General features: G+C 36.2%; 1 protein-coding gene across 12 annotated transcripts in view; it reads right to left on the reverse strand.

Moving 5' to 3' along the window:
* ATP2B2 (ATPase plasma membrane Ca2+ transporting 2) overlaps positions 1–24,066 on the reverse strand; it is a 432,035-nt gene that overhangs the window by 91,220 nt on the left and 316,749 nt on the right. For 6 of the 12 annotated variants that reach the window (XR_008747494.1, XM_055806174.1, XM_055806175.1 and 3 more), the window contains 4 exons: positions 13,636–13,893; positions 12,552–12,677; positions 4,383–4,508; positions 942–1,037 (listed from right to left, as the gene is read on the reverse strand). Coding sequence is in view for 11 of the 12 variants with exons in the window: in XM_055806174.1 (XP_055662149.1) it covers positions 942–1,037; positions 4,383–4,508; positions 12,552–12,677; positions 13,636–13,893 (606 nt within the window). In the remaining variant the exon portion in view is untranslated. Of the gene's footprint in view, positions 1–941; positions 1,038–2,509; positions 2,543–4,382; positions 4,509–12,551; positions 12,678–13,635; positions 13,894–24,066 lie in introns of all 12 variants that reach the window. The other 6 variants (XM_055806181.1, XM_055806178.1, XM_055806183.1 and 3 more) reach the window with 3 other exon arrangements.

The following is a 24,066-nucleotide window of genomic DNA, read 5'->3' on the forward strand; positions in this document are numbered from 1 at the left end:
CGTTTCACATGCATAATGCAACGACTACTGACCTGCATGGAAAAAAATGCCTTTGACCAACCCAATGAAAAGAAGAATTACTTTTGCCAGTATATACTGGTGCTGTAAAAGAGAGAAAGGTCTCTATGGCAAATAAAAACTTATGTATCTGATTATCAGAAAAATACAGCTGCTGCCTAGACTAATGCTGACCCATCCCATTTAATACTGGAATGAGACTATTAGAAAAGATACTGAAATATCTGCATGCTAAGAAGTGGGGTCAAGAATCTGTACTAGGAGGCGGTCAAAATTGACTACAGTAATTTTTTTTTCTTTCCTTTTTGTAAATACAGGCAGGCTCATTAGATGATCATTATCTAAGAACATACACAAATATCCACAAGCATAACTTTTCAGTCAGTCTCTTCGAAAAAAGATGCTCAAAGCAGCAAAAGTTATTCCCAATGCTTTGTTATTTGAAAGCGAGCCAGATTCCTGATCCCAGCACTATTTCTCAGAACTGCATGAAGACTACATGAATACTTATGAGTGCCGCATCGGAAGAAAAGAAGATATATCAATTTATCATGCTGTTGCTCTTCAGACCTATGCTAACAAAAGTGTAAAGAGATCTGTAATGAAGCTTCACATAAAGGTGACTCAAAAGTTCTGAAACTAGCCTTACGTAACTGTTCCTTTTAATTCCAGATTTAATTAATATCAAATAGATCATAATTCCTACTTCTTCTCCCATGTTTAATTCTGTGTGAATAAAGTCATTCAGTTGCAGCATCTTTGTGGCATCTCTTATAAGCTACTATAGAGTTCATGGAGTAGGATCTCTCAGAGGGTAATCACATGCACATACACACCTGTGCAGTTCATAAAAGGAAGAGGGAATCTTACAGAGTCAGGAGAGGTATCTATCAAATAAAACGAGCTAGGTGTTCTTGACGTACCATTGACTAAGCTGGCATTTGCATTACCAGTGGCATTTGCACCTGTTGCACCATCTGTAGCTGAAGGAGTGTGGGAGGAGGGATGGGAAGAATCTACTGAGCAATAATGGATAAAAAAACAATAAATAATAATAATAATAATAATAGCAACAACATGAACAAATGCACATGACAAAACAAACCAAAAAAAGTAATTATGGAACACTATGGCTTTGTTGTCTCCAAAATCAATCTGTTTTAAATTAACTCACGTAACTTTTGAAAACAAAATGTCATTACAAAAGTGTTACAAAGGAAGACAAAAACTCATACGTGGAACAATAATAATTATAATAAATAAATATGAAAGACACTTAATAAAGTTAACAGAGTTGGTGAGAACTGACTCTTCAGAGTCACTGCTTTGACCTTCTACGTGTAATTTATTTTACTTTAGTATGTTATGTAAATATTAAAATGGTTGAAATACTTCCCTTGAATTAATGAATGTACACAATGCATGGATAATTTTAAAATACGCAGCATAATACACAGTATATACAACATTACATATTTTGTACTTTATGTAATGTTGCATATTATAATGTATTATTGCTGATATATCCCAGTTTAACCCGGGCTCAGTCTATATCCAGCCATAACCTAGTTAATATGTACGTCAATCTGAGTAGAAACGTTAAACTTTTCAGTATTACATGTGGAAGTGACATATATAGTCCTGAGCAGAATAATGAGTTATTTTAAATCCAAATAATAGGCATTACATAACTGTATGTTTTGTGGTGAAATTAAAAAAGTATCAGAAGAGAAAATCCTGGTTTTGTTTTCAGCAATTATCGGCATATTAGAAAACTTGGTCAAGAAAGCTTTCCTAATGGGAAGGTGAGAAACTCAGAGATGGTTTTTTTGGTTTTTTTTTTTTTAATACTAGAGTTCAGGTTTGTTTTGTTTCTGTTGGTTAAATGTTCACAACAGAACACAGAAGTCCTATAATGAATGAATCATAATCGAGACTCTTCAGCTTCTTCAGTATTGACCCATAGTGACTGTTTTGCACTGTACTAGTTTGTTACTCCAGAAAAGTAGTCTTGTTTTATTTACTAATGGTAAATTGGGAAAAGAAAATAAACAGGATACAGGATTTTAAAACACACCCTATGTGTCTACATTCATGAAAAATTCAATTGCAGATTTGATTACTGTGATGGCAATAACTTAAACTGGTTTGGTTACACATGTTTATTTTTTATTCTATTTGGATACTCATACTATCCAGCACAGCATGAACGGCTAACAGAAAATCATGCATTCCAACATCTAGTATATCAACATTTATTTCTGGAGAATAACTGATTATTCAAGCTTAAAATTAAGATTTGCAACACCAACAATGCGTGCACACTTAAAGACTGCCATGAACAATCCTGTTGATTTTAAATTATTCTTTAATTTAACTGGACTGATTTAAAGACAATTATTTGAATCATTAGTTCAACCCTGATTTGCACCAAAGCTTGCCGGCTAAAAGCCTCATCCTTTCATTTGATGCGGTACAGTTCTTACTCTACCTGGAAGCTGATGTCCATCCTCCTGTTTCACACCTGTATGATGATTTTTACAGAACGTTAATGAATGATAAAAGCATACACCCACATAAGACTTGAAAAAACCATTTATGATTGGCAGGATTTCAGCAAATTGCGGGTTTGTATACGAGAGGACGGTATTTGAACTTGGGCCTCAGTTGCAACCAGCTCTGCCCAGGTGCTCCTCCATGGTGGCACAAAGTTGCTAGCAACACTGGAAAATGTGAAGGAATTTTCTTGGTATTGTAGCTATATCCAGTTAGATTCAGTGTCTGCATAAAAAGTTCTCCCATGCTTCTGTAAGGATCTCTGTCTCTGGTAGCAGGTTACAACCGCAGTGCGGTGCGTCACTCTGCTAGCTCCAATTTCTCTGTCCCTGTCTTTCAAGGCTATCCACAAGGAAACTGGGATCACCAGTGCCCTGACCAAGACAATCCACAGAGGGGCCAACCCAGTTAAACCGAGGGCCTCGGGGCAGACAGCTGTCACCTTCTCACAGGTACTAAAGTTGCTCCTCTCACCTACAGTATCCTTAGACACTATCAAAACAGATGCTGCCTGATCTTGAAAGGTGTCTGTGCCTAGGAGTCTTTCCCTTCATAACACCAAGACCAAACTCTAAAATATTGTTCAAAACTAGCCTGACATGAAAGAGTAAATTTACTTCTGGAAGTTTTGGTCTTTCTCCTCTTTAACGGTCCTAGGCCTCGCCATGCGTAGTGTGTATGGTGCATTTCTGGGTAGAAATGAAATGGTAAATATTGCATAAAACTCTCTCCTCAAGTAAAAAAGGGATTTCTTCAGAGAAACATGGAGTCAATTGCAACCACTGGTTGACCATATTCAGAAATGGAAATTGTGGGTCATGAAAATAATTTGAATTTGGCCTTCTTATCCGCAGCTTCAAATTAAAAGGATGGAAATGAAAAAAGGTGGAATCACACTGCCTGACAGATACCAACTAAAATGTTCGGTAAAGCTGTAACTACTCTTTATTATTACTAGTGAAAACCATTAGAAACAGTAGAAATGAAATATCTAAAAAACCCCACATTAATTGGCCCTTAATTATGTCTGAAAGATAAATATTTTTAGAACAAATTTGGAATAAAATTCTGAAAGTAGACTTGAACAATTCACAAGACTGTTTGAACAGAAACCGGAAAGGGCACTCACTAAATCATGTTTCTTCTTAGTGTGCAACCCATAAATCAGCAATTGCTTATGACACCACATTATAATAAGTTGAAGTCTAAAGAGACTTCTTCTTTCATTAACTGACACAGGACAACAATGTTAAACTCTCTGTTAACAATTACTGCTGCTTTCTTGATTTTTACTATTCTCAGTTTGACCTTTACACCTCGAGAAATTAAAATGTCCCTAAAGTCAGTCAACGACATTAAACAACTGGGCTAGCAAAAAGCCACATCTTATCTTTATCTTTGAAGCTCAAAGAAAGACGCTATTTCCATGGCCAAGCTTTTTTTTTTTTTCCCTCTCTGAAAAAAATATTACATAGATGTAAATGCACAAGAGCAAAACCTTAGCAAATTTTAGGTGAGCATGGATTTATGTAAAGAAGACACGACAATGGGAGTATGCCCATGTATTCCCTTGCATTTAATTATGTACTGAGATTCTGCAATTTCACACTGGAAAAACATCTTGTTATCCAATGTATTTATTGGCTAACAGCTTTTGCTGTTTTTCTGTGTGACATGTAATGACAAAAATGTATACAAAAAAGGAAGTTTTTAAAATCATATTTATTTGTCAAGAATGGAGGAGAGCTCCGGCTACAGAAAAGCCCAAGAGCTTTCTTCGGAGCATCCTCATGTGTTGTGAAATTTACCTTTCTTATCTTTCTTTTCTTCTTCTTCTCCTCCAGCACCCAGCAGAGTGAAGATGATGCCTGTCTGAGAATTCACACCCACAGCAGTTACAAGCATTCGCCCAGAGCCTTCCATGACGTGAGTACCTGAAAGTATGCAACATAAGTTATATATAGCTAAAAAATAAAAAGAACAGCCATTAAATATTTTATGCAAGATTTTTACAATAGTATTGAGAGAGATCTGTTATACTTTCAAAATCCATATTGAGGCCAATATAAATGCATACCAAAAATAATCCTGTTGTTGTATATTATTCTTAACCAAGAATGGATGCTTAACGGCATATCATAGGCTGCACATCCATTAACCACACACATCAGATTCCCTTTTTAAAAGAAATGCTGTCACTAACCAAGTTTAAATAATCTTAGAAGAAAATAGTTTAGCTTCATAGAATACTATTACTTAAAGTGAAAATATGTGTGCAAATTCTCTCATCTTTCTCAGTTATGGCTGATTTAGAGACAAAAATATTTTTGAAGACAATTTCACATCTTGAAACTTGAAAAATCAATACAGAGAAAAATCTTCAAGGAGGTGTTTAATTACATCAGGAGATTCCCAAATATCAAGAAGAATCTGATGTACACTTGAAAACAAATTCAATATAAGAGATTTCTATTACACTAAACCAAATCAAAATATATGCTAAGATTTTCTAACAAGGATCATTTGTTTAACTAGGTAATTTTGTCTTTATATTAAGTAAATCCCCTCTGAGAAATATTGCATGCTTTATTGTATAGAAATTGTTTTTTTACAGTTCTTATTCCTATATTAAACAAATGTTAGGTGCATCTAAGATCACAGCCTCTTAGAAACCTTTTCCTGTGAGTTGTGGAAATACAAACAAATATAGATTTCTAGAAATGATCAAAAGTATTCATATTTACATTTTGGAAAAAAATTTATACTGGAGGATTTGCAAAAGATCAGTCTACACAATTGCACACTGGTTATATCTAAAAGAAGTTTGAAATGGAAGAACAACCTATTGTTATGACATATGCAAGGCCAGTTACTGAAAGCTAATAAGCTGTCATTGAAGCATAGGAACAAATACGCCCAGGATGGCGTCACATGACTGATTTGTCATTTCATATGGTGACAAAGTCTTAATCTAAAAAGATCATTATTGAAAAATGTTTGAAGAGAGATATTCTTAGTAGGTAGAGAATATTCAACAATATAAAGCAGATCAGTAGTGCTCCTATGAAAGAGATGCAAAACAAATAACGACAAGAAACTACTGATAGATACAGCTCTTCATTGAAACAGAATTTGTATCTTATCCTTTAGGAGAAGAAATTATGCCTATTAAGTGTAAATCACTGTGAGAACACAGAGGAAAAGCAATCATTTCTGAACACAAAGCTGACAGAGCAAGCTCGGATTGAAAGTTTACTGGGCTTGGGGTTTCCCAAATACTCTTTCCCGTATTTGAAGAAGGATGGAGTTTGGAAACTGAAAATAGACAGTAACACACAAACTGTTAGCCTTGAGAAAAAAAAACAAAACAAACCCACACCAAAACAAAACAACATTTTATACAAAAAAGACAAATCTATTTATACATCAGAGTGAACTACGGATGACACATGAGACCAGATGGAATCAGAACACAGTCCAGTAATTACATTTTCCTTGGGGGGGGGGGAGGCGGGTGCAGGGGGAAGCTTGGAAAGAATTATTACTCTTCTTCTGAAGCTATTTCTTGATTAAGATTCTTTAGCTGCAGAATTTGTGACAAACTACTATTCTTTGTGGGGGTCCAATCTATTGTTCCTTAGATTCTCACCCCACTTCACAAGTTACACTGTACTGCTTTGCAGTTACCGAGTTTGCCATAAATGTAAGGTTCTCCATTTCCCTTCCTTAAGACATACTGTTTCATTCATTCTGTAACAATATGAATTAGACAGAGTCATTAACTAAATTATCCTAAACAATTCTGTGGCTAACGAGGTAAAAATTCTGGTATGCTTATTCTCAGCTACCTTGCCCCTACCACTTACCCACTGCCATCATTAACTGTCACTCAATGTTTTAAAACTAAAGTGAAGTCGTTCGCCGATGCCAGTAGTTCTGAAACGTACCACAGCAGGGTAAATCTGAAGCCACAGTAAAAAAAGGAAAAAAAAAGTCTTCAAACAAGCTTCCTGTAAACTCCAGCACAATGGCTTTTCACCATTTGAATTGTGAGGTTGTTGCATTGAGCAAATGGGGAATATAATTAATTTCTTACTGAGAATCTTACTGGGCATTCAGATCTACTAAACCTGAGTAGCCATGGAAAGAGTCTGTCTGCCCTCTTTTTTTAAAATACATTCTCTCGGGTTCATCCTCATGTACGTATATTCATTTAATTGAGTTATCTCAAAAGCTGAAAAAAGGAAAGATATATGGACCTGTGTCATTACATAGACCAATATTTCATATATATATATACACATACACATGCAACCCATTTTTTTAAAAAAATCCGCTGTCCTATAACATACTAAGCAATGCAACTATCTATTTATAATCAAAATATCTTTCTATAATAATCAAAATCTCTCATGTTCTTAAATGGAAAACAGAAACACAGAACAGAGAGAACATCTGTCAACACTAATCCTAATTTAAGAGCATAAATATGTCATCAGAACACTAAGAAAATTTCAGAAGAAATAAACCAAATAAAACCAAAAATGCACTGTTAGATGTATTAAAAAAAAAAAGCAGCAAATAACAGACCTCATTGCATTGAGAACTGTTCCTATGACTTTCTGAGATAAAATTTGATTCCTTAAAAAGTAATTTGCTTGTTTTCATATGATAGAACAAAACATCACATATTAGGACCATCACCCAAACAACAAAAAACAAGTAAATAAGTTACATTCAAGCCTAAAGGAACAGAAAAGATCTTTAAAAACCAGAGCAGGCTTGGCTGTACTGTTTCAGACAAAATAGAACATGTTTGAAACTTAACTCAGAAATTTAGAGGAACCTCCCTTAAGACGTAACAGCATTAAAAAGTTATTTCTATTAAGAACTGCCTTTAGCATTCCTATGTTTTGTTTTGAAGGAATCTTCTGTATTGGACTACAAAGGTGGGTAGAAATATCCTCCAAAAAACGGCACACACACCTACGTTTCAAAACCAGCTTTAAGAAAACATGCACCCACCAGGTTTCAAGCCTACCTCTGCACACCTGGAAAGGGCAAAACCGTCTTTAACTTGAGATGCCTTTCTGAACCTTTTCTTAACATTAGTCTAGTGAAACATAATTAAAAACTGTCAAGGTGCATACAAAAGAGCATGTACCAATTTATCATCAGATTATGGTCCACTAGTACTGCTGGAAAATTCTTCAGCATATAAGCGAAACCAAAGAGTTGAATCTCCTTCCACCTAACTCTGTCAATTAAATGGCATTATAATTATATTCATTCGATTGTTATATAAATGGAATTCTGGAATTAATGCATGCTTTTCACTTATCTGTACACAAAGCATGTATTTCAACTTCACATTGAACAATTCTACTGATTTTTTCCCTCTGAAGACTAATTTTTCAGTATTAGTAAAATATTTTTTTTCACATGCTGAGTATTTAATTTGAAGCTGATAAATGGTGAATATTCCAAGACAGAAAAGGAAGAAGTCTAGTTTAGTAAGAAAAGAGATAAACAGATTAGATAGATATGGAACCTATTATGGCACATGCTTTTCAGACAAAAATGCAACTAAACATGAGACTGCTCAGAAAAACCCAAATCTAATAATTTAATAAATTTAATAAATAAAATACTGGTGAAAGAGCTTGGAATTAGGGCTGAAAAAAACAAGAAAAGGAAACAAGAGCATGCCTGTTTGGGGGTTTAATACTGTTTTGCTACTTTAAAAAAACTTGTGGTGAACAAAAATTCTCTATCAGCATATCTAAACAATTCCTTTAGTCACTGCAATTATTAAGAGATAAATGAAGTTAATAAAGTGAACCAACCATCAGATCTATGGAAAAAAAAGTTCTCAAGAAAAAGCTCATCTACAAGTAATTTCAAAATATCCAAATAATTTGGAACTTTTGAAGTTAGCTGCTCAGTTCTGAATGTTTCTGCTGTGGTAGAAGCCTAGCTTGCAGTATTTTCCAGCAGGGAATTAAGATAGAACTATTTTTCTCCAGGCAGTAACTGGCCCAACTCCTTGTCCCAGCTTCCTTTTTATTTTAAAAATCTAGCTAAGCACCATGACCAAGAGATTTCTTGTTTATTCATTCCTGATTAGGCTCTGGTTTCTTTTTTTTATAATCCTGGCAGTGCATTGACAGAAATATGCATATGTAAAAGTTAGGTTAGGATAAAGCAACATTCTGTCAGTCTCAGTTCAGTGAGAACTACACCAGGGGGGCGTTACTCTTGCATACAAGCAGGTATGTGTTACTCTTGCATACCATAATCAAATTAATCTAAATACCTGAAAAAAAGTTTTAAATGGTAAGCCAAATAAGGTATTTTTTACAATGTTGATTATTATAATACGTGGTACCCCAAAATACAAGTACTTCACTGCATGCAACACTGAGGCCAGAGTCATATTCAAAACTTCTGTATTTAGGAATAATGGATTTTTGTGAACTTTGAACTACACAAAACTTTAAAAGCACATCAGTGTCCATCAAGCCAGCTGAGTAGCAGTCAGTTTGGTTACCCAGGCCATCTGCGTCTGTTGGCTGATACATGCCCATGCTCATGGCAAGGAAATTTAATGTCACCACCGTCTTGTTTCAGCGGGTATCTTTTGATGCAATGGCTTACACTACACCATGCATGTGAATCTCTGTTAATGAACTAAAAGCAGGAAAATGTTTTGGAAAGAATTACAGTGGAACTATAGGAGAGAAGCTGCTTCTTTTGGTTTCAGGTATATCAGAGCCTGTATTTCGATTTCTACCTTCCTAGATGGTACCAAATGTGCTATATACAGATGGAAATGAACCATCTGGTTTAGTCAGCACTTGAACTCTTAGAATTGCTTCTCAAGTACAGTAAATTACTATCTGGGTGATTAAACAGGACATTAAGCACAGAAACTCGTTTAGTTTAATTATGTCATTGAAACTGATTGAATATTAAAAATGTTGTTTCAGGTGCCAATGGTGAAAACAGTACTTCCTGATGCAGGGTGTTTATCCTTCACCAAATTTAGACTCACAAAACAAACTGTGGCTGAAATTAAAATGTCCCGTTTTGCCAGTTATTCCTCTGTCAAACCTGAACTCTTCCTCATTTTCAGCAGATATTTAAGGGAGAACAGCGGCAAACAACATCCTGACAGTATTTGTCTAAATTCCAATAGCCTACCTCGAGATACCTTACTGATGTCCTCAGTTGTAAAGATGAGAGGAAAATAAAATTTAAGGTCTGTTTGGTGTTGCAGTTGAGTTTTTTGGGGGTTTTGGTTGGTTGTTTTTTTTTTCTTTAAAGGTCTCAGCTAACATCCAACAGGAACTCAGTTTGTAAAGCCAGTCAAACCCACCCTGAAAGACACGGCGGTTTCCAAGGTTTTGGTTTTTGAACTACTAATAATTTCCAGTGGGCACGTCAGCTCCCACATCACTGGGGTTAAACCTTGCAGTGTATCTAAGGAAGAAGGTAGCTTTTTCATGATGTAATCTCAAATCATCAACTCTGCTCCTGAGCAAAGAGAGTTCAGGGATTTTCTAACATGGCACAAGTAAAAAGTCATTACTATAAGTATGGAACAGTGGTGCGTTCAGTGCTTGCTAAAATACCACATTAATTTTCCACCTTATTTGTAATCACAATAGAGATGACATAGTTAGAAAAATAAAGAGTATGAACTATTTATCTCTGCAGTAAACCCGATAAAGACAAATTTCTCTCCTTATAGCAAAGAAATTTGAGTTTTGGGAAACAAGACAAAAATGTCTTTTCTCCTGACTTGACTGCCTTCCCTTTCTCTTCCCACCACGCCTTTCAGGGAAATACCTTCACATTTTCCAACAGCCACCACTGAAATCTATGGGTGTTCGAAAAGATCTAAATCAATTCAGGAGTATGTGAGAGTACATGAGTCAATGGAAACCTCATATGAGAAAACCCCTAGAATTCAACAACAGAATATTGTAATTGATAGAAGTCTATATTTCATGATAGAAGTTTCTGTAAGAAAGTACTATTAAACCTATCTCTTTAATATATTTTTCTGGCAGTTATAAAGTTCTATTTAGAAAACATTACAACTAACAGCTAAGAAAAAAATAAATGAAAAAAATACACAAATATTTCAAGGAAAACACTGGATTACAAATTTTGTTAGAAACAGCAGCAGTGAGCTACCATTCCTCAATCAAACATATCACTGCAGGCTTCTCCTGCTTACACACTGAAAAGCATCTCCAACAGAATTCTTCATCTATAATCAAATCAAGCCTAAATATCTGTACTATAGGATAAATCAAATTATTGTAAATCTAGCAAAAATAACTGTCAGTAGTTTCATACACTACTTGTGAAGGTCATAACACTTCCTTAAGTTACCTTACAGTACATCAAAGATCCACAGCGACACCAAGAATTCAGAAAGTGGCACTGTCCCCTATTCAGCCTTTCTATATGTGTGCTGCCTGCAAATGCTGAGCTCTTCGTGGTAGTTTCTCTGCACAAATGCAGCCTTCAGAGTTTGCAGCTACTCCACATCTTTATTAGCCTCTACTGAACATATGCAAACCCATTTTTCAGACATTTATAACTTGGAAAAACTTGGTGGTTTATAGTATGAACAGCAAAAGGCATACATTTGGCAGGGACACTGCAGCAAAAACAGTTAAGAAATAAAAACCAGAATATTTTTAAAGAAACCAAAAGATTTTTTTTTCCTAAAAGAGCAAAAGAAATGTTTTATTGTGATTTTATTCTCAGCAGTGATGGGATTTTTTTGTGCCATTTGAAAAAAAGAATTTTAAATACACAGTTTCAGGCAGAAAGATGCTTGAAGCTTCCTAAAGTTAAAAAAAAAAAATTAGATAGTCTTTTGTAACATGAAGTCTGTGGCAATGGCAGGTGTACAAATAACATTAATAACTTCTTCATCTTAAGTTAATGCAGCCACATTTTGCCCGAAATCTTACAGTTTTTTACCAGACCACATTTCCATGATTTACATAACAAACACTCATAATCTTGTAGTCAGTGAACTAGTTCTCTGATTTTAAATTTGGAAAGGATTTGCACTCTTAATTCAATAAAAATTGTCACATCCTTACTTGTCCCTACTTGTCTCTTTTGAACAGCATCTCTCAACAGTTGTTGCTTGGGAAACATCAGCCCAGTGAGGCAGGACGAGGGCAGGATTTCTGCAGGAATGTGTACTTATCTGCTGCATTGCAAATAAATATTTTATTTGGGATGACTCTTGGCTGACTGTACAAGCAGACAGCAAGGAGAAACCTTTCCACAAAAAAAAAGTTCAAATGTCTTTGAAAATTACTGTTTCAGGTTATAACACCTTGATGATTGTTATGAGACCAGCAGGTGGTTACTTTGAAATTGCATCCCACCTGGAATCTATTGACAACCAACTTATTTAGAAACTATCTTTATTAGAATTAAAAAATCACATTCTGTTTAATTGATGTACTGTATAGAATTATACTACAAAATACAAGTATTAAAAATAACTTGAATTTATCATAGAAGTCAAGTCCACAATATTACAGTATATCCATTTCCTTCTTAGCATATTGTTTCTTCTTCTATTGTATCTAGCATACAGACAAAGTGTTTAAAGATACTTTAAAAGGCTTTGAAGTTTGATGGTTAAATTAAAACTAGCATGCAATGAATTGAAACAATTGTTATTTCCCTAAGTAATATTTTCCTTTTCCTCTGAAAATATTTCATTACTTTCTCACTTTATAAAAATAAGTATGATGATCAGAAATAATTGCACACAATCAAAAAAACAAGGGTGTGCCTTTTGAGTGACAGACTGATAAGGCCACTTCTGTGTTCAAAAGAGTAGTTGTATCTAGTCTAACAAAATGTGATGGCATGGAAAAACAAAACAAAACATGAACAGAAAGATAATTCAGTAAGAACTCAGGCAGATTTACCTGACAGTAGCATTGGGTCTTTGTCAACAGATTTGCGGACTTGGTCTGACTCTCCAGTTAAAGAGCTTTCATCAATTTTAAGATCATTTCCTTGAATAAATATCCCATCGGCAGGTAGAAGATCACCTTTCAGTAAGAACATGGTAATGGAAAACCACAGTGGTTTAGTAAGATTTTTTTTTTAAATTACATAATAATCTTAATTACAGACCCACAATTAACAACAATTGCATTAAAACGCAAAATGAAAGCAAAAGTGAAAGAACTGCTGAGGTATCTGTCCATACTAGCCACATCATTGCATCCCAGAGGGAAGGGCCTTTGTACTGCAAATATTTTTTGCCTAATGCTATCCCAGAATCATAATGCATCACGCATTTAACATACGAGGAACACAATAACCACTGAGATTTGGCAGGGAGAGTACTCTTCTTAACATGACATGAAGGTTTCTCTGCCAAACTTCACAGGGATTCACAACGGCTCATAAACAGCCATCCTGCCCTCCCCCCTGCCCCTTAGCTAAGTCCAGGGGAAACCTGATGCTTGATAGAACAGGCGTTTGGCTGGAATTTGCCAGCTCAGCCCCTCTTTGCTGGAACATAGTGCTTTCCCTAGGGCATATAATTCCAGAGCATCCACCTACTAGGAGCATCTGATCTGGGGGGGCTTACAGGTTCCATAGCTCTGGAGCAGCCTGCCAAGTTGGGGGATAACAGAGGCACAATTCCCTTTCATAGAGCATTTCAGACACTACCTCCTTCTCCTAACCAGGCAGAAACCAAAAATTCCAAATAGCGCAATCCTCTAGGAAAGAGAATTACCTTTGTATGAGCAGTTCTTGTCCTCGTCAGTGAAAGGAAGTGATGATTACAAAAAATAAAATCAATTACCTAATACAATTTCATAGCAAGTATCTTAGGTCTCCTTTTTGCCCTAGCAGCCAAATTGTCATCTTACCAGGGACAATAATGACACCACATAATCCTCTGTCTTTCCAATCACTTCCAGTGAAGTGAGCCTATCCTGTTAAAAAGGGAAAGGAGAATAAATAAGGTTCAAAAAAGCAGCTGACGGAACTTACCATATTTCACCTGTGCAATGTCACCAACTACTATCTCTGCCACTGGGATCTGGATCACCTGTCCACCTCGGACAACAGTAAATTTCTGTTCCTGCTCAATACGACTTTGAAGCCCACGGAATTGCTTCTCCTTGCTCCAGTCATTGAAGGCAGTGACAAGTACAACACAGATAACAGAGAGTAGGATGGCAGCACCTTCAATCCAGCCAGCTTCAGCCTCACCTTCATCTTCAGCTCCTCCTGTTGCAGTACCACATCCTGCAAAGACAACATTAAGCATCATTCAGCCAAGCAAACATCGGGTTCATGATGTTTATCAGAGGAAGAAAAATGTGCCGTGAAACGACAAGAAGGTTAAGGAATAGAACTGCTTTTTGAAGTACTGTCTGCTAAATGAAATATGGCAAAACAGAGAAAAAGTAGAAATAAAGATGTCTGAGGAAATGAGAAAAAAAAAAACCAAAATCAATATAGAAATTTTAGAACAAAAGTTCTACAATTAGACATATTTTTTTTTCTACTGAACAAGCGCTACCCTTGGTAAACCCAAGCTGAACAAATGGAAAAAGGCAGCACCAGTTCTGTTATCTAACAGAAGTGTTTATAGCTTCACCTGAGCCATCAAGCATTTCTAGAAATGTGGAGGACTCGCTAAAAGTGTCAAGGACTAAAAGAATGAGCAACATCAATCAATGCAAAGCAATGGCATTATATTAAGGTTAAAGAAAACAGATTAAAACAGATTTAAGAAATAATTTTCTATGAAATCTGTAAATGTTCTCAACTAAATGCACTTACAAAGAACACCTGTTTAAACAATACCATGAACTAAGTATATTAGTATTTAAATGTAATAATGAAGTGTGTTAGGGAACACTGAGTAAAAATAGCAGCCTATTATTGATGCATCATTCTTCCTTACAGAGAAACACAGTAGCACGCTTATAGAATTGGAAGTATACTTACAGGTAAAATAGTATTAAAAAAGATACATTCTACATATTAATTCTGAAGTGTTAATTCTGAATTGCTTTATACATATCTGCTAGTTATTTCAAAGTAACATGCATTTAAAATTTAGATACATTTCCTAAATAGTATTCACAAAATAAAACCTACATAGCTCCCCTTCTTAATGAAGTAAGACCAAAAAAAAGATAGTTTATAATAGCGGACAGCCAAATACACATACTAGAATCACATAATTCAGAGATATTCCAACTAACAGGAGAGGAAAAAGGAGAACTCAATCTGAATAATAGAGCCTCCTCTCCCAAGTGGCCAAGGAAGAAATCTTTTGATTTTTCATGAAGAACCAAACTAGGTAGGCATTTGACATCACTTCTCCATCTTACCCAGGTACCAGGGAATTTAGCAACTCAGCAACTGTGTTGCTTCCACCTATGACTGCAGTTTAATTTTGGTATATTTGTCACCTGTCACCAGAAGGAACAAACAAGCAATTTGATTTCTCTTTTTAGGTTACATATATTTCCCTGTAACATAAGCATTGTAATTCATCAACCAGCTAACTAATTACTCTTGCATATGAACAGTAACAAAATCACCAAAAGTCAAAGGAAGAAAGATGAGACTAAACCTCCACTAAGTGAACAGAAGAAAATTAAAATAAATGGAGCTTTTACCAACGGTCTCCGTAGTTTAAATTTACACTTAACCTAGCTGAAAGGCAAAGCCCACTCCCAGCAGAAGGGGCTTTCCCAGCAGGTGTGCCCTTAGACTGATGACCCACATGAACCTTTATCTGCAGTACAGGAACCTTGCTAAAGAAATTATTTTTCTAGCACCCAAGAAAGAATTTATGTAACTTTTGGTAACTTCAGTACCTTAGGCTACTCAAAACCAGTTGCACATGCAACTTACAAACCACATCTTCAATTTCTTCCTTCAGCAGAACATTACTTTTGGGAAGGACTTATGAACTTTGCTCTGTTCAACCTTAATCATACTAATTGGTCTACGTCTGACTTTAGATTCCTTTTCCAAATCAGTAGATTCATTTTGACTTGTTTGGATTAAGTGGTTTCCCATTACAAGTAATTCTGGTTTGGCAAATACAAGACAAAAATTCACTACTCATTTTTCATTAGGTGTGATTTAGAATTAAGTAGCATGAATATCCCATTCTTTTTAACAGCATACCTCTTCTCTTGTTTCTCACAAAAGAAACATGGCCTGGCCTAGCCACAGTCAAAGACGGATTTTATTTCCTTTTGAGATGGTTGAAATTTAGTCTAGCTCACACAAAAGCACAAAGAGGAGTTGCTTCCTACGAAGACCCCCTGGTCCAGGTAGAGAGGGGCAGCTCAGCCCTGCAGCGCTTTTAGGCATTGCCACTGGGGTGATATTGAATTATTTTATTCTGTAACATGCGTTCCTATGCTTTCGCTGAAAATCTTTGATTTGTGCATATGGATTACTGATAATTTGTGTTGTGATGTTTTCTACAAAATCAATAATTAACATTACCTAATACTTAAACCACAATTTTTTGATTTGTGCTGTATCAGCATAACCCCCAAAATCAGCCACGTGGAAGACACAAGCTGTGCTTTGCTTTGTACTTCATTATAGGGTCCCATTATGGCTCTGGATATGCGTAAACTTTACAGTAATACTAGACCAGCAGAATACCCTCTCTCTACAGCAGAAAGCGACCTGTTTCGAGACAGTCATTGCCATTATTCCAAAGAACCGGTAGGTCTAGTCACCGCCTCTGAGATGTGTCAGAGAACCAAAAGGACAGCTAGGCAGTGCACTTGAACCCAGTGCCAACATACTGTACCCTGAATGGCTTGAAGGGTAATATTTCTGTGTCCCTTCACCAAAAAAAGCCTAAACTTCTCGAACCAGTAACAACAGGCAAGAATAAAAAATATTCATGGTCTTGGGTAATGAAATTAATTTTGTGTGTATGTATTGTCAGTATTGATCTTCATGTTAGTATAAACAATACCATTCCTAGTATGTTCATATAACCAGAAAAAGAGTAGTCTAACATAGCATGTAAATACAAGATGTTACTGTTAAAATGAAAGGAATTGTGTTCACCTGTCCCACAGATTATGCACAAAGAAAGAACATAATTCACTTTTCATATTATAGCTGAAAAAAATGTTTGTAAGAATGAAAGAAAATCTGGAGAAAACAAACTGAACTTAGATCAATTTCTTGGAAGGTGTCCCTAAATTTAACAAGCCTCCACACCAAGTAACAATTATGAATTTTAACTTCTAAAATCCTGACAAAACTCTCCATAACCTAGTGGAAACAACATACGTTCAAACACATTTAATTTATTTTCTGTTCATTCAATCAAACAATGCTAAATTCAGACAGAGGAAAGGTATTTGAAGGGGAGGAAGGAATTCTTGGAGTAAGGGCCAGGAGTACAGAAATCAATTGATAAACATGGTCTAAAAAAGAAGTTGGTCTTCTGGGTGGATAGAAGAAATTATGGGTTACTTTATGGTTTATTGGTTGAGATTCAATCCGGCTTCTATAAAACTACAGCTGTTGTATAAAACTGCTGCAGTGGTTACGATGATCCATTGGCCGGGGTTAATGACACACTGGGAGGTACATCCACCCCTCGAGGTAGACAGGTAGCATGAAGCAGACAGCTTTTAATCTGTATGACTCAAAATTAAAACATTCAACTGGGATATGGGAGAGACAATTTCCTCCCCGCCCCCCCTCTCTCAAAGGAGCAGAACTCCACAATTTTGAAGACCACAGAGATGTTGCCAGAACAGCAGCGGGGCTCTCGCTCGCTGCCCTGCAGATCCCTGCAGGCTGCCCAGCCATGCCGTCTCCTGAGCACCCCGAACACGGGTGTTCCTGGCTGCTCTAGCCGAGTCCCTCATTTAATAATCCCACACGTCAGATGAACAGTGGTCCTAAGCTATCAGAAAAACCCAGTACTTCGTTACCAGTATTTTGGGGTTAGGAGGAAGCAGGATTTCATGCGAGGAGTTTGAACGTAAAGAACTAGATATCCCCAAGTTCAAGCGGCAGCTGAGCAAGGTTTTTGAATATCTAAGATTTGCAGGTAGATACTTGCCACAACAGTTCAGAAATTAAGTTGCTCTTTTTGTGGATCTAGCATAATATAAGGAAAACCCGGTTCTTTAAACAATGAACCAAGCTGACCATCACTTTCCCAGAATTTTGTCTTTGTTATTTACAGTCCCACAGAAATGAAATGGGATAAAAGTGCCAGATAAATCAATGCAAAACATGCACATCATTCTCATTACAAGAATAAGCTCCAGTAACTTTGAGGGAGTAAATAAATATCTAGTTCTTACAACAGTAAGATTTCAAGCCAGATGTTTTTAAACAGAGATTTACAGAGAAACTGGATTTAAAAATGCAACCTGCCTTTCAAGAGATAACCTATCTGTCAGGAAACATTTTTTTGAACTATGTTGTGTTCTTGCTTCCAAACTATTTTAGAAGTGTTCCCTTTTAATAGGGAAAAAAATAAAAAAAGAAGGGAAAAAAAAGGAAACTTGTATCTCCATCGGTGTAAGTTTGTAGAATTATTTTGTACATACTTAAGGAAAAAGAATATTTTTTTTTCTTCTGCCATTATGTCACACAGATTTTGTAGAAGTTCTAGAAAGACTTATATGAATTTACAGGAAGAAACTGTATGCAATCATAGGAGAAAAAGAGCCACATATTTCTCTAACTACACACTTAGACTATCTGTCCTTATTGTATTACACAGAGTGACACAGTATTGACTTTACAGATACGGGGAAAATAAGAAATATAAATAAGACACACATAAGACTTCACAATAATATGCCTAGGTAGCAAGATATAGTTTAAAGCATCTAATGTTGATTAGCAATGCTCATATAAGCTTTAGAAAATAGTGTTAAGGTCTAAGATTGCTGTTACGCTTTCACTAGATAGTACTTGGTTCTCAATGTTGCCAAAAAATACGCCTGAGATTTTATTGAAAGGCACAGGCTGAAAGCATCACAAAAGAAATTTTAATATCCATATATGATTTGTAGTAGGGGTTTATTCCAAGACATGTGAAGTACTCATTTAAAATTATATTTAACATAGGTCCTATCTGTCAGAAAATTCAATTTCAAAGGAGTAACCAAGTTGTTAATACGAAGCTATTTTCTGCCATAACTAGGAACATATGCCACGTGTGTGTCATTCCCCAAAGTCTCATCCTCACGAGACAGAAAACGCATACTCAGTTTGAAACTGAGATTATAAAGATTTGAGTACAAGTCAAGAATGTAAAGGGCTGTAACTCCTTTGGCATAGAAAAAGCAGATGAAATCACAAAATGGGATTATCTTATTCCAAAAGAGTGTGCAGGAAAATACAGGTGAGCCAACCCCACACCACAGGAGTGTGGGACCTGACAGTGTGGCCTTAAAGAACATTCAGAAATACAGAAGAGGACTAATATGACCGTATCTTCCATAAAATATCTCAAAAGTACATTACCGAACACTTGTGGAAGGAGAACATGATTTTATTAGCTTAAAATTTGACCAGAAATAGGTCAACAAAGACTGATTAAAAAGTTTTCTATAGAAGGGAGATGAAAAGAAGATAGAATCCAAAGGTGAAGAGGATTTAGAAAAAAAACAGTGGGGAAGTAATTCAAACACACATGTAGTCAGACCATCTGAAGTCACAGCAGCCTGGGTTTCCATCTCATCAGAGACTGCGAGCAACCTGGGTGCAAGAGCCATGGGCTACAACACCTGCCCAAGAACCTGGACAGCTGAGCAAATACCCAGGCACTCAGCCCGTGCTGGACTCATTTATGCACTTAATTAATTGCCAGTAATTTCAAAATTAGCTTGAGAAGCCTGCTCTGCATTAGCAATATATACGGTATATATATGTTATATGTGAAGTTTTAGAACAGCAAAGTAAGAAGGCATAGGAAATTAAAAGGAAAGGAAACTGTATGACAGAAAAGACTTAAATATATTTGTGCCTAAAGGGAAGGTGAGAAAGGAGAGGAAGATATACAAGAGGAGGTTAAAGCACTTCAGAAAGACAGTCAGCAAGAGACTTCACTGTAGGGGGAAGGAGAAAATAATTTGGTTGAAGTTTTTAATCATTTAATTTGGTGAAAGCCAGGAAGAGGGGAAGGGAAAAAAAAAAAAAAAGAAAAGAAAAGAAAAGAGAAAAAGGCCACAAATAGCCAGACACCATGATCTGACAGTTTACCAGGCTCATGTTCTGTTGGAAACTGGAATGCTTTTAAGGTCACAGACACCATTTCAATATAGGTTTCTCGTAATATCAACCAAATCTGGGCAAGTACAGAAAGAAGCATACAAGCACTGCGCAGCTAAGAAGAATATCTGTTCAAGATTTCAAATACTTTTAAGGAGATTCTGAAAGCTGCTTTGAATAGCAAAAGGATTATAATTACCAACCATACAGTCTTAAGCTGCAGCACAGTAATTTTTAAATCAGAAAAAACATATTTTTAAAAATCTGTGAACATCTGTATTCCTAAGTCCCAACCTACAGCACATACCTCTCAGCTACTCATTTCAACCTACACGTTTCTATTTTTAAGCTGAGAATACCTTGTGGCATTTACATTCCCTAGGAAAATCTCATAACGCCCCCAGAGGTAATTTTTTTTTAGTCAGTCAAACCGGTTTTGTCATCAGAAAGACAACAGTTCCCATGATAAAAAGTTTTTACTTAATTGCTTTCTGTAAAGATGTTGCTCCTGAGCTGCAGCTCCAGCACTGATACTACTTGAACTGCGCAGCTCTGAGTTACAGCTTTTCCAGTAGTAGAGCTGGACTCCTGTTACGAACATCACAGGTGGTGGTACTCACATTATCAGATGTTTTCATTTGGGTAGGAAAAGGGACAATAACCAAAAATTATGCAATAAATATAATCAACCCTTCACCTTAACAAGATTTTTTTAAGCTGTAAAGATACTTGTAATACTTAATGTTACAAGTTCATTGCTGTATCATATAATTTGCTGCAAAACCAGTTCAAAGAGCAGCTGTCAGTTACCGAAGTATTAATATTCCCCAAATCCCCTTCCCCAAATCCTCTGTGTGATGATCATCAGATGCTGAACTGCTCCCAATAAGGGACAGCACAAGGCAGTGAGGCCACCGGCCGGCAGAGCCCACGGTGTCACTGCAGAGCCACAGCTAACAGCAAAGTGGCAGGAATTACTAGAACTTCAAATAGGAAGTTTTCTGTGTTTCTCTCATACCCGCCAAGGGCTTATTCAACCGTGAAAAACATTTTCTAGTTAGTAAGTCAGGCTGCGTCCTGCAGAAACACATGCGTTTCTGCAAGCAGCCATGCAGACGGGGTTTGCTGGCAGGAGATGGCTATATTACACACGTCTCAGGCTTAGGGTGCTTGTATATTCACTAAAAGTGATTTTTGGATATATATTTGAAAACAATATTACAATTCCTTGCTTTGTGATATATCAGTTAGTTATATAAGGACTCCAGTGGGGCAGCGGGGGAAAAAGAAAAGAAGATACTGTCCCTATAGGTTAGTTATATAACTGTCAACTTTAGAGTTCAATACTAAATATTTACACATTTTTGACATATTCATGAAGGAAACAAATCTGTAAGCCCTGAAAGCATATAAATCCACACATTTCTCAGCCTGATCACAAATGTTTGTGAGCAGAGAAATATTAATTAAAATACTCACTCAACTTCAAGAGATGCAGGATGTCGAGCAAGATTCCTCTGGCTGGCATCTCCGAGGACAGGCGTTTTGCAAAGATCCGTCCAAGGGATGGGCTTCTAACTCCACCAGGGCAATGGAAGGGAACAGGGCCATACAACTATTTCTAGAATGTCTCTGTGCAGCTTTGTTTCTTTTTGTTGCCATAGAGAAAGGCAAATACGGGAATTTTAATCACAAATCCTGTTCTTAGGGATTGCAAGGGAAAACCTTGAATCCCATTGGCATAGTTTTACTGTATATTGCGCCGAGCTAGAAATGTCTGGTAAATATAGCCACATATTCAAAAGGTAAAATACAGTTTTCAAATGTAAGAATCAGACCTTGGGAGATGTTCTCTGTGTTTATTAGTAGAGTTCAAGTGCAGTTCCTCAACAGTGCTTGCAAGGTCATGTCCTAGCTGAGTTTTACTTACAGAAATAGTCGTTCTGGAGAATCTCTTCTTGGAAAATATGTGAGAAGATTTTATATTTCATCCCAAGGTTCTGTATCTCATTACCTCATATCCCTAGTTGAGAATTAAGTTGTGCTTGGCAACCTGGACACCTATCTAATGAACAATATCTAAAAGCAACCCAGTTTTGCCAATGACACACACATCTCTAATGAAGGGAAGGTATCTATGGGATTTAATTTTTTGCAGTCCAACACAGATTTGTAGAAACCAGATGTAGGTCACTTTACATTAGGAAACAATTATTTAATTTGCAGGTCCCATATGACACAATGTGCACATTTTGCACTTTACAAGTTGTTAAAGTATTGTTACTGAAGCCAGCTCAAGTCTTAAACTTACATCATTCAGTTGTATCACTGACATCCAGTAATGAATCTGCTCCCTAAGCACACTTTGTGCTGGGGAACAGTAGAGAACTGATAGTTTCGATACAGTCAAGCAAAACCAGAGTGAAACCATCCTGAAAACTGTTGTTCTACTTCTTTCCATCTGTATTTTGGAAGTGATACACCTGCTTTTTTCTGAGTCCACAATGCACATAGTATAATTTCCATATTTCCTTGAGAGATACCTAAATGAGGCTTTCCTTGCTCACTCTGAGAATCTGTGTATAAACCTATGTTTTCTTTCTTGTTGCTTCTTACAGAGACACCATATGTGTGGTATGCCCAGATCTGCAGTTCCAGATTTCCACATTGCAATAAAAGTATCAATTGACACAAAAACCTCCAAACCACTACAGGACTTGTTCTAGCTCATTCAAGAGGTGATGGGTTCAAAGGAAATAGGGGAAAGAGAGAGAGTCAGAAAGACAGACTGTATACCTAGCCAGAAAAGTTGGAAGGCAAGAATCAATAAGTCTGTAATAGGGAAGCTTCAAAGAACACAATACCCACTAAATAAAAATGTAATGCAGCCTTGAATAACCTAGAAGTAGGCCATTTGTAAGCATAAACTAAAAACCAGGGTAGCATATTATAACACAACCAGTGCAATGTATTTTCATCAAAACACTTCTAAAAGAGCAATTACATTCACTTAAATATCTTTCCAGTAAATACGTTTGCTGTCAACCCAGCAAGAATTTGCAAAACAAGTGTTCTCACAGATCATCAAAAATACTTACCCCATAATAATAAGCAATCATAAAGAGCTTCACAGGCATTACTAAATGTATGAGACAGTAAAAACGTTCTCAAAAAAGACAAAATAATTAAATGAAATAATTAGTCTTCTCTTAAATTCTTGAAGTAATCTATATTTAGGGGTTAACCAAGAAGTAAAGACCATCAGTCAAAAACTAAGGTTCCCAATACAGGATAACATATTCCATAGAGCAAGAGCCTATAACTATTCCATAAAGAAACACATATTTATTATTATTTAACTGTCTCTACAGAGATACTGAAAAAAAATAAATCAAATTTAAAAAATACTTAAATTTGTCAAAAACAAGCAGTTTTGATGTATCTTTTCATGTCAGTACAAATATCAATGTCCACAATGAAATTCTAGTTAAGGTTGAAGGTTTCTTTGTATTCAACCAAGATATATAAAAATGGAGTTACAAAAGTCTCCAAATTTATGTCACTGTTCCAAGACTGCAGACCAAGTGTACATAGTCTTAACCTTAAAGGCTATTGCCCAGCCACTTAGTTTAGGCTCTTTTCTCAGGGTTTTTATGAAAAAAAAAAGGTGGAAAGACTTTGGTTCAGTTCCAACGCAGAAGAGAAATATGTATCAATACTTTGCTGTGAAATTTTGCTTAGTGACCAGCCTTGATACCTCCAGTTAGGGGTTTTGAGGATAACACAACTGAACTGACGGTATTAGCAAAGTGTTTAAGTTTAGACTACACCAACAACAGGGCAAACCAGTTTACAGCAATGAAAAACACATATCACAGATAAGGGATTCCCTTCAGATGTTATTATTTAAACATCAAATTATGACAAAACTGTACGACAAAGTACGACAAAACTGAATGGAAAAGACAAAATCAGTTTGAAAGATATATATACTAAATCGAATTAACAACATAGGAAACTATGATCCCAGAGAACTGTGCGAGTTTTGAATCACTTACCTGGAATGCTAATATAAATAGTGTTGGTTGGTTCAGAATAACACGAGAAGAAAAAGGAATGACTTCTTTCATTGGGATCTATTTAAAGACTATACTTGGGATAGGCTATTGTGCCAATGCA

Source organism: Falco peregrinus, chromosome 5, assembly GCF_023634155.1.
Source record: "Falco peregrinus isolate bFalPer1 chromosome 5, bFalPer1.pri, whole genome shotgun sequence".
In the NCBI taxonomy this organism is placed as follows: Eukaryota; Metazoa; Chordata; class Aves; order Falconiformes; family Falconidae; genus Falco; species Falco peregrinus.